This window comes from Stenella coeruleoalba, assembly GCF_951394435.1.
Source record: "Stenella coeruleoalba genome assembly, chromosome: 5".
NCBI classification, from domain to species: domain Eukaryota; kingdom Metazoa; phylum Chordata; class Mammalia; order Artiodactyla; family Delphinidae; genus Stenella; species Stenella coeruleoalba.
In genome coordinates, this window is record NC_137150.1 from 141,606,790 (window position 1) to 141,621,941 (window position 15,152).

Here is a 15,152-nt window from a genome sequence, read left to right on the forward strand (position 1 = left end):
GCGCGTGGCCCTGCTGACACCTTGATTTAGGACTCCAACCTCCAGGAAAAACTGTGAGACAATAAATTTCTGTTGTTTTAAGCCACCCAGTTTGTGGTCCTTTGTTACAGCAGCCCCTGCAGGCTACTACGACACGTGTTTTCATCTTGAGGACACTAGTATTATAACAACTAAGTTCTTAGTGGCAGCACTCAGCTTCTCGCTTAGTTGGTAGCGACCTTTGTCCATCAGACGCTTGGAAAGTCTCCAGTAACAGCCACTTGGTGAGGCGGGAGAAACGTGAAAGCAGATCTTCCAAGCTGGATGCAGGTTTTATCCCAGTTGGTCCATCGAGAATGAGTTAGAGCATGCTTAGATATGCAGGATTCATATACACAGGACCTTGCTGGATAATCCTAGTCGTCACGTCAGTGTACAAGAAGACAGCCTTTCTAGTAGCATCGTTGGAATCTACATCCTTTCCATGAAACAGTGGGCATCTAAAACGATCATATCAGGACTCCCCTGGTGGTCCAGTGGTTAAGACTCTGTGCTTCCACTGCAGGGGGCACGGGTTGGATCCCTGATTCGGGAACTAAGATCCCACGTGATTCACGGCATGGTCAAAAAGTAAAAAAAGAAGAGAGAAAAGAAAACAATCTTATAACTCTGAAGCACCAAATGAAACAAAACATTTGTGGGGTTTTTTAACTCATCAAAATGCATGATGAAATATTTCTTACAAATCAAAACCATGCATATAAGAGAACAAACACTCCTGTACCCCCAATATACCTTAAGAACTAACCATTACAAACAGAACTGAAGCCCCAAGGCTCCCTTCCATGTAGGCCTCACTCCAGTCTCCCAAATCCCCTCCAGAGGTAGCCCCTATCTGATTCTTTTGGGTGGCTTGTCCCTCTTGTTAATAAGTAGGAAACGGGCTTCCCTGGTGGCGCAGTGGTTGAGAGTCCGCCTGCCGACGCAGGGGACATGGGTTCGTGCCCCAGTCTGGGAATCCCACATGCCGCGGAGCGGCTGGGCCCGTGAGCCATGGCCGCTGAGCCTGCGCGTCCGGAGCCTGTGCTCCACAACGGGAGAGGCCACAACAGTGAGAGGCCCGCGTACCGCAAAAAAAAAAAAAACAAAAAAAAAGGTAGGAAACACTTTATGTATTTTGGGAACCAATTCCTCACGAGTTAAATGATTTCCCAGTTTGTGGCTTGTCATTTCACTTTTTATACTATCTTTTGCTAGAGAGAAATTTTAATTTTAGGGCTTGGCATGTCCTGGACCATGGGAGGTATGTGTATGTTTTAACCCCAGACTCAAGAGAGAACAGGCCTTGAGGTATGTATCCCCACCTGACATAGACACATTTCCTGTGGACTTTTCTTTGCAGATTTTTTTGCTAGCGGGTGGCTTTGCCCAGGTTCACCCTGTCACTGAGGGGAGCTCTGCAAGGGCTTCCTCTGATGCTCTCCAGCCCACTCCCAAGTGTCCTCAGGGCCAAAGTCTTGTCTCCTCTTCTGATGTCAGTTAAACCAATGCTTTGGCTTTACTGAGATCAGCAAATGCTCCCAGGGCAGTGCTGGCTTCTTGTCGTTTCTGGCTTCTGTTTCTTGGCCCCTGGAGACACACACTTCCTGTGGTCCAGGACACTCCAGACTGTGAAACACATGATCACACTCGACCAAGACAACCAGCACTAAGAAGGGTATGGCAAAACCCAAATCCACTCGGGAGGAACGCACACTCAACCCGGAACTTGGGAATCCCCACAGAGAAGAGCCCAGAAACACGAGCTCCCAGTACATCACTGCCCGGCAGTCATGAACAGGAGCTAGCAGAGGCCACGGAAAGCAGAACTGGCGTGAGAACGGAACCGGTCGTTTGAAATTATGCTTGTAATACTGTACCCAGCATTGCTACATGTTTTGTAACCCGAGGGTTCTTCATTACGTCTCGTGGCCACATACTGCCAGAAATAGAAGTCATTACATATGTTTTAAAACACAGTTTTAGGTACATCCAGTATAACTTCAACTTTATTTTCTTATTTTTTCTTTATGTAAAAGCTTTTAAATTTACTTTTCCTGTTTGCTGAGCAATCTGTTTTTTTATTCGATTATTAAAAAGAAAATTATCTTACTAACTTAGGCATACTATGTATGGTCATTCTAAACAATAGTTTTAAACTACACTGTTATATACACACTACTATACATAAAATAAACAACAAGGACCTACTGTATAGCACAGGGAACTATACTCAATATTTTGTAATAATCTATATGGGAAAAGACTCTGAAAAAAAATATATATATATATAACTGAATCACTTTGCTATACCCCTGAAACTAACACAACATTGTAAATCAACTGTACTTCAATAAAAATAAATTTAGAAACTACACTGTTACTGAAAGCTTTGTTTTAAAAAAATCTTAATTTAAGACGTAATTAAATCATACATATTTACATAGGATAATGCCATAATACATTTCCTTTGGGGCTTACGAAGTATGTACATATTAGCCCAGGATGCAGAGTGAGGTCATGCGTATGGAAGGTGTGATAGCTGAGTATGTTAATTTTCCTCTTTGGCCCAAACACCTTTGAGTTCAGGACCCATCACTGGGTCCAAGTGATGCCCAAGTGATCCAGTTATCTTAAAAAGAAGTTTAATTCACCCTTGGTTGGGTGGGTGGTGGATTCCTAATAGTTTAGATAGAATTTTATGTGACTCATTAAGGAATATAGACAAACACAAGTTTTTGAGGTTTTGCCTAAAAACGCTGGATCATCACTTGCTAGAACTTCAGGCACAGGTGACGGTGCCTGCAGAACGACTAGGGCAGAGAATTAACAACTGACGAACAACCCCCACTGGCAGCAAAATCTAGCCTACACTTTTCCAGCTGACTGTGAAATAAGATATAATCTCCTCTCCACAAATACCTGTGAAACCACCGGCCCTTTCTCTGGCCCCTGCTTGATTTTTCTATTTCCTATTTGCCTCTTGCACTTGGCACTGTTGCTTCTGTTCCTTCTGGCCAAATGTCATGTAGGCCTGCTTAACCTCCCCACCTGACTGCAGCAGCGTCCAAGGAGGTCCTGCTCCCCCCAGGCTTAGGTGCTGGTGCCAACTACAAATTGTCCCTTGCCATCTGCCTCTACAAAGATGAGATCATCCTCCACTGCAGCCACTCACCTTCAACACCCCCTGAAAGGAGCTCAGGGTGGAGATCAGGAATGAGGCCCTCTGTGCTCTGGGAGAAACTGGCAGAACAGGCCCTCAGATAGTTAGAGATTTGCAGCGGATGTTATGAGCCAAATATCTAGAAAAGCACTAAAATTACTCACGGTGACATCTGTTCCTCCTGATTAGCAGGATCTGAGGGTGGAGTTTTCCACCCTCTGATCTCAAAAGGTCATTCGTCCGACACCTGGCACGGGCCCAGTTTTAGGGTTGGTGATCCCAACCAGTCTTAGCCGGCTTGAACTGGACAGGAGCCCACCCCAAGTTCCTGAAAAACGGCGCTGGCGGCCTGGGCGCTGGGTCACAGAAGTGGTCATTGAAAAACCACTAAAGTTCTTGAAAAACCACTAAAGCCTCCATTACTACAGTGACCCATAGGTCAGAGGTGTTATCTTTAGGCGTGACTAAGGAGTCAGAAGTAATTAAGGTGAGCTTGGTCAGTGAAGGCACGTTAGAAGCAGAGTTTTTAGCGAGCTGTTCCTTTAGCTGCTGTTCTGTCAGACAAGCGCAGGTATTTCTGTTAGTCACCAGTTTCTGTTAATCCTATGGGGATGCTTTTTTTTTAACCCTATGGGGCACGGTTTCACGGGGTATCTGTTTTACCCATTTATCTGGCACTTGTATGAGTCTCCAGCCTTAGCCACGGTGGGGAGCCTCTCCCGGGTGGAGTTGAGGTGTGGGTATGCTCCTCTTGGTTGGAATGCTTCCCGGCACCGGGCATGAGCAGGAGTGGGGAGGCACGATCAATGGGGGAGAAGGAAGCCAATAACTAACTACACCTACTCCATGTCTATGCCTAACTTGGGGGGAGTCTGCACCGCAAGTTATAAACACTCAAGTAAACTAAAGCTTGCACTTCTGATCTGTTTGGCTACGGGACTAGTGCGGTCACAGGCCAAAAGAGCGTCCACGGTCCCACCTGAGGCTGCCCTGCAGGGTGACCACAGGTGACCACTCCGGACGGAGTACAGGAAATGGCACCCACAATGATCACTTCGGTGACCCAGCGCCCAGGCTGCCGCGCCGTCCGGGTCCGCGGGCCCCAACCGCCAGTGATTGGTGGCTCTTCCCGGGGGCGTGGCCTCGAGGCGCAGCGCGGGGAACCTGGAGGCCGCCAGGATGCGCGCGCAGGACCTCGGCCGTGGTGCGCGCGCAGCAGCCGGAGCCCCGCCCCGCCCCGTCCCTGCCTGTGATTGGCGCCTTCATCCTAGGGGGCGGGCCCTCAGGTGGCAGAGGGCGCGCTGCGGCCGCGTCTGTTAGGTGTGACCTTTTTCCGCCCGGCCTGTTCCCCGGCCCGCGCCCCCGTCATGGCCATGGCGGCCTCGTTTCTGCTGCGGCAAGGACTAGCCGGGGGGCTGAAGGTAAAGGGGGGCCGGGCCGGGCCGGCGCCCGGGAGCCCGCGGAGGGCGGGGCGAGGGCCGCGGCCCTGACGGTCACCTCCAGCCGTCCGGGGACGCCGCTGACCCCACTTCCTGGGCCGAGGAGAGGACGTCTGGTCGGGGGCCGGGCCCGGGGAGTGGCGAGGGTCCCGGCGACCCCGGCCACCGCTCCCTCTGGTCCTGGATCACCGGGAAGCTCCGGTGTGCGGTCCGGGCCTCCGACAGACGTGGGGGCCGCTGGTGCCCCGCGCCGAGCCCTGTCCGAACCCTTGAGGACAGTGTCTCTACTGCTTATTTAACCCGCGAGGAAATAAGGGCACTTTCAGGCACCTGGTTGACCCGGTAACTTACGAGGCAGCCATGTGAAGCCAGCTTAGGTTACCTCATCTGTGAAAAAAAAGGAAGAAAGAAGGGCTTTCTCCATATAGGAAAAGCGAAGTCCCCTTCACTATCTTTAAAATTAAAAGGGGCTCTTATTACAAAAGCAAGAACTATTCGTGGCAAAATAAAGTACAGATGGTTGGAGGGGAGATCTGTTGTCAGAGAGGCCACTATTTACCTCTGCATATCTAGTCCCAGTTCATTTCGGGTTTTGCTTTCATGTATACATATACGCACGTGCTGACGTCATGACCATAGGAAGCAAATGTTTCACTCTCGTACATGGGCTGTGGGCACCTCTCTTCTGTGTCCAGCATCTGGAACAGTGCCCGGCACATAGCAGGCCTTAGTAGATGTATGCTGAGTGAATGAACGCTCTGTAAAATGCTTTCCACTTATGACATATGGTAGGCAGTTTGGAAGCAACTATTATTCATCTACATTATTTTTCATGGCTAGATAGTGCTTCTACTTTATATTCTAAGTACAGGAAAACATTTTATGAAAAGAATCAGTACTTTGTAGGTTGATAGGTAATTGGAGAGTACAGAACAGTACGCTCAGGAGAAAGTCTGGTTGGAGAAATACCCAAATGCTAAGCGTGACTGTCCTTGAACTCAGGTGTTTTTTCCTTGCAGCTTTTTTTGTATTTTCTCAAATTTCCATAATACACATAGGTTAAGAGAATTGTAATAACTGCTAGAAATATGCCATATGTATGCAAAGCATTTATATGTCATCATAATACGTAGTATTCGTGTCGTAATAGCTGTTAAAAACGGTATTACTCTAAAATATTCGTATTTGTGCCGTTCTTTTGTCAGACTGTGCTCCTAGAAGCAGGAGTGTTTCGAGGACTTGCTTCTACAGTTTCTCTCTCTGCAGAATCAGGAAAGAAGGAAAAGGGATTGCCACCGAATCCCAAGAAGCAAAGTCCACCAAAAAGTAAGATTTTAGTGGTCGTTTTAAGGGAGACAGAATACAGAGTAAATCAGTCAGCTTCCCAAGCAGGAAAAGGAGTTTACTAGCTACATAATTGGACTCTTTGTTTCTAGCAGTGTCCAGGTTATAATCAGACATAGGATCTGTAACAGGCTTTAGACCAAACACATCAGTAACATAAGTTAACTCTGTTAAGGCTGAACTCAACAATTAGCCCTGAACTGTTCTCTCTGTATTTTCTAAATGCCAAACTACACGGATAGCAACGGGCTGTAGAGTATGCAGGCTCTGTGGCATTTAGGTGGCCCTAATACCGATCCCATACTCCCGTGAAGTAGCTGTGAACCCCTCCTTTTTTTCCTTCCCTGATTGTGACTTTTCAGTGTCTCTGGGACTTATCCGTAGTCTCCCAGGCTTTGCTTGGGCATAGCCCAGGACTGCAGGCATCCTTTTACGACTGTGGAGAGAGAGTTAGGAGTAGGTACCGTCTTCCATTAGGACTCTGGTGAAGCATGATTCTAATCTGCTTCCAGCTCTGTCCACAGTCATTTTGACTTTTATCACCAGTTTTGACTTTTCCCCCTGAATCCAATGTCGTGTATCCTCATAGGAGGAGAGCAGGAAATGCAGCAGTGTAAACCTGGTTATAATCCGGGTCCACCGCGTTTAGTCTTAACTGATGAAACCCTAGTTAACTCTTAATACATGCATATGATATATACAGTCTCTTTATAAAGCTTTGACTGTGTGGGGTTTAGAAGGATAATTGGAGTTTGTCTTGTTTTCATCAAAATATCATTTACTCAGTTTGAATGCTTGAGAAGCGTGTAGACACTTGTCCCCCTTCATCTGCCCACGGAGACATGGGCAGCCTATAAAACGTGCGCGCGCTGTTGAGAGAGCCAGCCGCCCACCGCCTTTCACACGCCATCCGTCCACGCTGAGCAGGTGTGCCCTCCCCGTGGTGTCCACGCGCTCCCGTCCGAATGCAGCAGGAGCGTTGTTTTGTGTCCTGTGCCTGCTGTGTTTTTAGAGCCAGAATTCCATTTTCATCTTAATCTGTACGTTTCTAAACAGGTATCTTAAACATAAGGACTCTTCTTTTTTCCAAAGATCCCCCTTTTTACAAACATGCTTCTGCATATGAGTGGAAATGGAATACTTCATCCTGTGGCGGTTTGGGGTGCAGTTACGAGAAGGGAACACTGAGCTGGGAGTTGGCCTCGGGCTCATGTAGCTTCTGCCTCTGGGCGTGGCGGGCCCTGCCGCCCTCAGCGGGATCAGCATGCCAGTCTTGGCCTGGTCGATGTGAGACTGACGACTGGCGTGTCATGTGTATGTGCTGTCAGGTGGGAGGACAGTTTTTAGAGCTACACCGTCTTTAATGCACATTGTTTGTATCTCAGAATTTAAAAAATAATTACAGTCCCTCCATGAAGAAAAAGAAATGATGCTTCTAAGTCAACATGTGCAGGCCTCAGTATTTCTCCCGAAGTGTCAGTGATTGGTGAGTGTAAGATACAGAAATGCTTTGGCCCGCCAGTGGCGCATTGCCACTGTGGGTGGTTTTGGAAGCTCGAGGGAAAGTTCCCTGCGTGCAGACCGGGCCCCGAGCGCTCACCCTTGGGTTCACATCTAGTCCGGGGATCTGCATCTGGGGTGAACACGCTCTCCATTGTTCCACCTGGGGCGCAGCTCATCGTAGCCAACGCTTCCTTCCTGAGGGGAGCTGCCAGCATGGCGAGCACAGACATCAGAATCCGGGTCTCCAAGTGGGTGCCTCCCCTGCACAGCTGCCTGGCTTGCTTTGATGTTCTGGTGAATTCCATCACTAGGCTGAATTTTGCAATAATCAGTAATAAACCATTGACAGAATAACTCCTATGTGGCTTTCTAAAGACTCTGTCAGGAAACCAAAGTTCATTATCTGCTTCAAGCCCCTGTTCCAGTTTGAGAAACGAGGAATCTACGGAAATAGGAATTTGATGTATTTAATTCTAACCAATGTTGCTAGGCACTGTTTTAAGCACTCCGTATCTCCCCTCCACACCCCGTGAGAAGGTACCATTAGTATCCCTGGGTTATAGATGAGAAAGTGGGCGGGGGACTCCTGGGCTGCCCAAGGTCACACGGATGTCGGTAGTGGAGCCCAGTCTGAGCCCAGGCAGTAAGTCCCCACAGCCCATATTTATAAGCAATGTGCTGTCTTGCCTCTGAAAAAGGTCTCGGTTCTCGCATGTTCATTAAAACCAAAACCAAAAAAAACAAAACAAAACTTTTTTTAATAGTAAAAAACATGTAAAAAGAGGTTTTAGTTACCATACAGAATTTGAATAACTAGTCTTTCACATCTTGTTGAAATGCACCTTTGTTTCTGAATGTGCTTTGTTTCTGAAATTAGTTTTGTGACCCACTGACAAGATGTGGCGGTATTGTAAGGCTGCTGACCTGTTTCAAACACCAAAGGCATTTTTCCTTTCAGTAGGGGACTACTAAAACGTTGAAGGTCATGCCCTCCCTTGCTTTTCAATGAGCAGGAAAGAAATTCAGGAAATTCAAATTGAGAGGAGATAGAGAAGCAATAAGAGAACTCCTGTCTCTGCACTGTCACTAGTGTTCGTAGACCTTTATTTACGTGGGTTGTGATGGTCTCTGAGGGTTCGAAACCGTCCCTGAAAGCCCCCCTCTTGTGCTGGGAGGGGTGTCTCCATGGCTAGTCTTATTTAAGTAGCTTTGTGTTTTCGTATATTTATCTTTCAAGGAAAGTCACACTGAAACTAAAACGTTTTCAGAGTATGCAGGCATCCCGCCTCTAGACACGCAAGAGCTTTCATGAAAACAAACAGGTAAAGTCATACTTATATTCAAAGTGAGAGCCATTGTTCCTGTACCCGATGGTTGTGTCTCCAGGTGACATCCTGCACTGTGAATGCAGGTGTGGTGTCCACACTGGCACTTTGGCACAGAGGTCACTGGTGGCAGCTACAGATCGTTGTGGCAGGCTTCCTGCTGAGTCACAGAGGACGCTGGGCCTGTGCTGCAGCAGGTCAGAGGTTGGCTCTTAATAAAAAGCAAATATGCTACTGAGGCTTATTCTATTAGCCTTTCCATGGAATTGTCCCAATAACTAAGCCTGAATAAAAGATATTTTAAAACATTAATATTCTTATTAACATTATATGTTAATGTTAATAAGAGCATTAATGTTCTTATAACATTAAATAAGACAGAAGTTTCCTTTTTCAAACAAAATAAACTATATCATTTGAAGTCTTCTTCCTGTTTTCAATAGGTGATAAACTCTAACGTTTTAATAACTTATTTACATTTTTAAAAATCTCCACAATAAATTTTAGAAGATTGAGGCATAATAATTAGATAGCAGCCTATCTAAAATAAGCCTTACTTTTAGTTAATTTTTCACACTGGAAAATTCATGCTCAGCCTAAAAGTGTAGTAATGATACAGGTGAGCAGGCTAGCAGGGTTTGTAGACCAGCCTATGTTACCCATTGCTTATAGGAATTTCTGGGCTATATCAGGTATGGTTTAGAAAGACAGAGAGAGAGTTCAAGTGCATGTGCATGCCTTTGCCATGCTTTATGTTTAACACGATCCTGGAGCTCTGTTCTGCTCCTGTAGTCAGAATGCAGATTCTGGGGTGGCACACGGCCACAGAATCAGACAGGGCATGGCAGAGGAGGTGGGGGGGGTGGAGGTGACACGGTGATGGTTTTTTTAAGCAGTGACCCACTGCTCCAGCTGTTCAGTCATATCCTCTTACACTGCCCATTAACCTCTCTCTGGCCCGTTTCTCATTATTTCTGGTTATTCCTCAGTTTTCTTTGACCATTTTCTATCATTCTGTTTTAGAGAGAGAGAGAGTTCCTGAGCTCAGAAAACAATTAGAAACTTTTTTGGATACCAGTAAGATGGTAAAGTTAGAAATACATTTTTTTCCACTTTAAAGAAGTAGTATACTCTTTAGTATAAAGTAGACTCCTAGACTTGAAAGTAAGGAATGCATTTAGCGTTTGCTCATCTGAAATTCACTTTATAAAGTTTTGCTTTAGATTTGAAAAGTAATTTTAATTTATAAACACTTGTCCTGTATTTTTCTTCTAATCTGTATGGTTAAAAGAGATTTAGCACCTGAGAAAACTGAATGAAATGAGCTCTCATGAATGTACTGTGGCGGGCTTTCGTTTTCTTTTGTAACTGACTCTACAAAGTCTAAGACGTTTATATCAGCATCTTTTTGTAACAGCTTAAAACTCATTGTTTCCCATGATATATATGATACTAAATTATTTTAGACTTTTCTGGTCTTGTAATACTTTTCCTTGGCAGAGGAAATCCCCAAATGGTATGATTTTGCAGGACTTCCCATCCTCTCCAGCATCTTCACTTGAATCACATTACCCCCTCCGTCTGATCTCCCACTCTTAGACTCATGCATATGCTCACCCCAGGCCACTGTCTCTACTTCCGCTTTGCCGTTTTGTTCAGAAAGTTCAAATTCATACAATACGGGTAATTTTTTAAAATATTTGAGGTGCACCAGTTTTTTTTAGGGATTTAAGAAATGATACATTTCTAAAACTTCATTATCTGAAAATATCTTTATATTATAGTTTATCTTAAATTTAGATGAAAATAGCTTAAAAAATTACCATCCAGAAGCTCTCGCTGCAAAAAAATGGAGACAAGATTGTTACTTCTATTGGTAAAAATCCCATCTTAAAAAGTTTCAGCTACCGAGAAAAACATCTACGTTTTTTACTGTTCTCTGTCTTGTGTGGCTTGCCTTTCACTTAAGAATGGGTTTCGACGGAACAGTTCCTAAGATGATTATGTTGAAGATATTATCAGTAACAAGGTGATATGTAATGAAATGTCTGTGGCCTTGGTGACTTTTCACTGTTTTACTAAATATTAAAAATAATCTTCCTCTTTATGCCATTTCCTAGATGTAGTGGAGCCAAAGGAGAGGGGCCAGCAGCTAGCCACCCCAACAGCAGATGAATTGTCTAAAAACGTACCTTCACCCACTTCCTCCCCACCAGTTGTGAAGCAAGGCAGGGTGCTAGCTGGCCCTAACCCCGATGCCAGCATGCCGCTCACAGACCAAGGGGTTCTGAAGTTTTTGCCAAGAAAGACTTTGGTCGAGTTTCCTCAGAAAGTTGCACCTCCATTCAGAAAACAGGGTTCTGATTCAGAAGGAACCCAGCAGGGCAGGGAAGGGACAGATGATTCATCTTCGTCTTCATCTTCGTCCAGCTCCTCTGATTCCGAGTCAGATGAGGAGGGTGACAGCTCAGAAGCGGGTCCTCAGGCAAAGAGCAAGCTCAGAGGAGGGTTCCCCGTAGCACAGGCCTCCCATTCCTCTGCAGGTGGGGCCCCCCGAATTGAAATATCCGCACAAGAGAAGAGTGTATCACAGCAGCCGCATCCGGACCTCGTCTCTGCACAGAGGCCCCCCGGGGCGAAGAAAGGGGCCTCCCGTCAGCCATCAGAGGACAGAAAAGACCCCAAACCAAAAACCACGGCGCCCAAGCCACACGCAGGCGGAAAGTTTATGGAGCAAGATGTAAAGGAAAAACAGTGGCAGGAAGTATCTGCGTCCAATGAAATAGATAAGGAAAGCCAGAAGCCACTGGAAGTTAAAAAAACCTCATCTGACCGTACGAAATCAGGGTTATCCACGCGACCGCATGGCAGCCCAGCGCCCACTCAGTCTGCGGAAACCAGAGCAGGACGACGGCTGCCAGCGACTCCTGAGACCACAGAAAGGCTTTTGGAAAAACAAGTACCAGAGCCTGATGGGGAGGTGGCTCTTTCCCTGTTCCAAAAGGAAAATCTGGGAAGGCAAGTAGCAGAAGGAATCTTGAAGGCTAAGGAAGAGGTTTTGGAAGATCAGTTACCAGTGAAAAATTTGAAGCCAGTCCCTGTTCACAATAAAGACGTTTTTGATGAAAAGACAGCAGTACTAAAGCTTGAGGAAAAGGGCGGAATCATCGAAGACTCAGCAACTCAGATGGAAGGCCAGGACGGCACACAGGGTATACCTTGATTTGGGGCTGAGAGCTCTTGTCCTGTGGTGGTGGGTGAGACTGAAGAGCTGTGTGATCTGAAGAAGCCTTACGCTTGATCAGATTCTGCAATAGGAATATGGCCTAGAGCACTGTCTCAGATAAGCTGAGGGATATATGTTAGTTATGGATAAAAGTTCCTGAAACATTTGAAATTTATATCACAGTGGAAGAGTATGCCCTTGGCACTCTTGGACTGTCCCTTAACCAGTGTAACTTGTGAAAATAGGCAATTTAACGTCGTCACCCTTAACTTTTGAGGGTGTTTAAGTGTTCATTTCTTGAACCTGCAGAGCATGTCACTGAGTGGAGGGGGGGGGGGCTGTCCTATTAAAGTCCCACAGGTGAGGAGCGATAGTTCCAGCTGTACTGATGGTCTTCAGGTGAGCCAGACAGGCTGTGGCTTTCAGCATCTTTATGCCTAAGGGAAAATCGCATTTTAGGGAGTAAAGCCGTGACATGGAGGCAGCCATGAAATGCACGAGTCTCATTTACACTAGACAGTTCCTGCTCCTAAAAAGCACAACGGGCTGCTTTTTCTATATTGAATTTTTATGAAGGGCTTTTTTGCTACCCTAAATTATTATTATTATTATTATTTTGCGGTACGTGGGCCTCTCGCTGTTGTGGCCTCTCCCGTTGCGGAGCACAGGCTCCGGACGCGCAGGCTCAGCGGCCATGGCTCGCGGGCCCAGCCGCTCCGCGGCATGTGGGATCTTCCCAGACCAGGGCACGAACCCGTGTCCCCTGCCTTGGCAGGTGGACTCTCAACCACTGCGCCACCAGGGAAGCCCTGCTACCGTAAATTTTTAAAGGGAAACTTTATTCCTATTATTTTACCATTTTCTTGCCCTTTGAACTTCATAAAATGCAGTGTGCTCTAGGTGGATCATGGCAAAACTGTAAAGCAGGTCTCCTGTCTTAGGATCTGTGGCCCTTGAAAACGCATCACTGATAAACCCCGCTCCTTCCTGTTTGCTCTCTTCTTTTTAAAGCACCCCCCTTGCCTAATTTACATTACCTGTAATTATACTTACGGGTTGCACTATGTTGACAGGATTGATGTGTTTTCTTCCCTCTCCATCTTCTCTTTCATAAATGTGCGAAGTACCAGCCCCTGCCAGACTTCTCCAGACGTCAAGAACCACTTTCCTGATGCTGCTTTAGTCATTCTGCTGTAAATTTGTAAAACCTTCAGGATGATAACATAGAGAGTTGGGGGTTTTCAGACTGCAATCCTTTTGAAAACAATTTGCCCCTACTTTTTCATGGTTGTGTTATTTTTCCAGTGTTCTCTTTGCCCTTCAGAGGCTAAAGACACTGCCCAAGAGTGCAGCTCACTTGCAGGGGCAGCGTCTACAGGGGGGCCGACTTCGTCGCTCTCCCAGCCCAGCTGCCTGGCTCCTGGCCCTCCCGGGGGATTGGTGTTGGACAAGCGTTCTCCAGACCCTCGTTCCCTCCAGTCAGCACCTGCCCCACCTGGGCTGTAAGAGTGCATCTGCTTGGGATGTCCCTGGACCACATCGAAGATACTCTGCGTGTTGAGATTGGAAAGACAATCGTTTATTTAAATAAGACATCATTTATTCTAATACAACCAAAAAAATGAAAACCAAAACTTTTGGTATGAATCCAAATAGTGGAAAACTGTAGTTATTTTTTGTGCCGCATGAGTAGGAGTGGCGAGAATCCCGACGGCAGTGGTTTAGGGTCAGTAAGAACTTAACCAGGCTGAGCCGTCACCCACGCCAGCTTCGCTGTGCCTGCATCGTGTCGCGTGTCATGTTGCAGGAGAGCCGGGCGTCTTGTGCTTCATCCACGCTCTTAGTTCTAAGATCAGCAGTTGTGTAGGCGTGTGGATTTTAATTCTTCTTTCCACTTAGAGAAATAAGGCTAAGTATTTCTTAGTCTGTGAATCTAAAGTATACCAACAACTTCTTCAAAAAAAGTTAAACAACAGAACTTACACATCTCATTTCCAGTTCCCCTTAACTGTGTCATTATTATTATAACCACTGGGCTTTATCTAATTTTCTTGCGTTTAGAGACTTAAAAGGTTCACTTAGTTTCTGCTTTTAAATTTCTCTTCTGTGAATGGTTTATTTCTATTAGAGACATTTTTTAATAGATCTGCTTTTTTTCTGCATCTTTAAATGACCTGAAAGTCCCTCCATAACTGTTCTTGGCATCTTCAAGGCTAGAGGTATACAAAGCTAAGATGTTAAGGCACGTTGTAAAAGCTATTCCATTTCTTACATTATTGAGGCTGTATGTTTTAGGATAAATTTTCAGCTAATTTCTTTATTTTGCTTTTGAAGACAGTGTTGCTTTATGGGCTTTTCTAAGTAGACAGTGCATTCAGGAAAGGTTCATGTAGAATGCTTGGTATGTGAGTGTGTGTGTGTGAGTGAGTGAGTGAGTGAGTGTGCGCTGACTCACTCAGAAGCTCCCTCCCTGCCGGAGGTCCTCACCTGCGCTGTGTTTCCCCCGCAGAGTCCCCGCTGGCCGCCACCCCCGCTGAGCCATTTGACAACACCACCTACAAGAATCTCCAGCATCATGACTACAGCACGTACACCTTCTTGGACCTAAACCTGGAGCTCTTGAAGTTCAGGATGCCTCAGCCCTCCTCAGGACGAGAGTCACCTCGCCACTGAGAGCTCAGCTTAAAGATTAACCTTTCGGTGTCTTTCTGCATTCTTGCATGCGAAAATAAAATCTGCTCAGTGGTCATGCGGCCTGGTGTGTAGGATTGCTTTCCCTTCCACACCATTCATAGTGAGTTGTGAATTGGCAGCAGTCCTGCTGATGATTTATTCACCATGTGTTTAGATGCATCTATGTGCAGGGAATTTTTCTTTTTTTTAAATTAAAAATTTTTTAAATTAATTATTTATTTCTGGCTGTGTTGGGTCTTCGTTGCTGTGCGCAGGCTTTTCTCTAGTTGCGGTGACAGGGGCTACTCTTTGTTGCCCTGCCCAGGCCTCTCATTGCGGTGGCTTCTCTTGTTGCGGAGCACGGGCTCTAGAGCACGGGCTTCCGCAGTTGTGGCTCGTGGGCTCTAGAGCTCAGGCCCAGTAGTTGTGGCGCATGGGCTTAGTTACTCCGTGGCCTGTGG

The 15,152-nt window shown here is 46.1% G+C and overlaps 1 protein-coding gene across 2 annotated transcripts; it reads left to right on the forward strand.

Annotated features, from left to right (window-relative positions):
* The first annotated feature begins 4,463 nt into the window (after positions 1–4,463).
* On the forward strand, positions 4,464–14,925 carry NDUFV3 (NADH:ubiquinone oxidoreductase subunit V3). Of its 2 annotated transcripts, XM_079921377.1 has the most exons (4): positions 4,464–4,602; positions 5,826–5,946; positions 10,913–12,004; positions 14,528–14,925. In XM_079921377.1, the coding sequence occupies exons 1-4, from the start codon at positions 4,549–4,551 to the stop codon at positions 14,689–14,691; spliced, it is 1,431 nt and encodes a 476-aa protein (XP_079777503.1). In that variant the 5' UTR covers positions 4,464–4,548; the 3' UTR covers positions 14,692–14,925. The 2 variants fall into 2 exon arrangements, with proteins under 2 accessions (XP_079777503.1, XP_079777504.1); XM_079921378.1 differs by lacking the exon at positions 10,913–12,004.
* The last annotated feature ends 227 nt before the right edge of the window (positions 14,926–15,152 follow it).

What these genes read in the sequence shown, in the direction of transcription:
- NDUFV3 (XM_079921377.1), top strand. Translation starts at nt 4,549, where the DNA reads ATGGCCATGGCGGCCTCGTTTCTGCTGCGGCAAGGACTAGCCGGGGGG. An exon ending in GACTAGCCGGGGGGCTGAAG is followed by an intron (nt 4,603 to 5,825) that starts GTAAAGGGGGGC and finishes TTCTTTTGTCAG; the next exon opens with ACTGTGCTCCTAGAAGCAGG. An exon ending in GAAGCAAAGTCCACCAAAAA is followed by an intron (nt 5,947 to 10,912) that starts GTAAGATTTTAG and finishes GCCATTTCCTAG; the next exon opens with ATGTAGTGGAGCCAAAGGAG.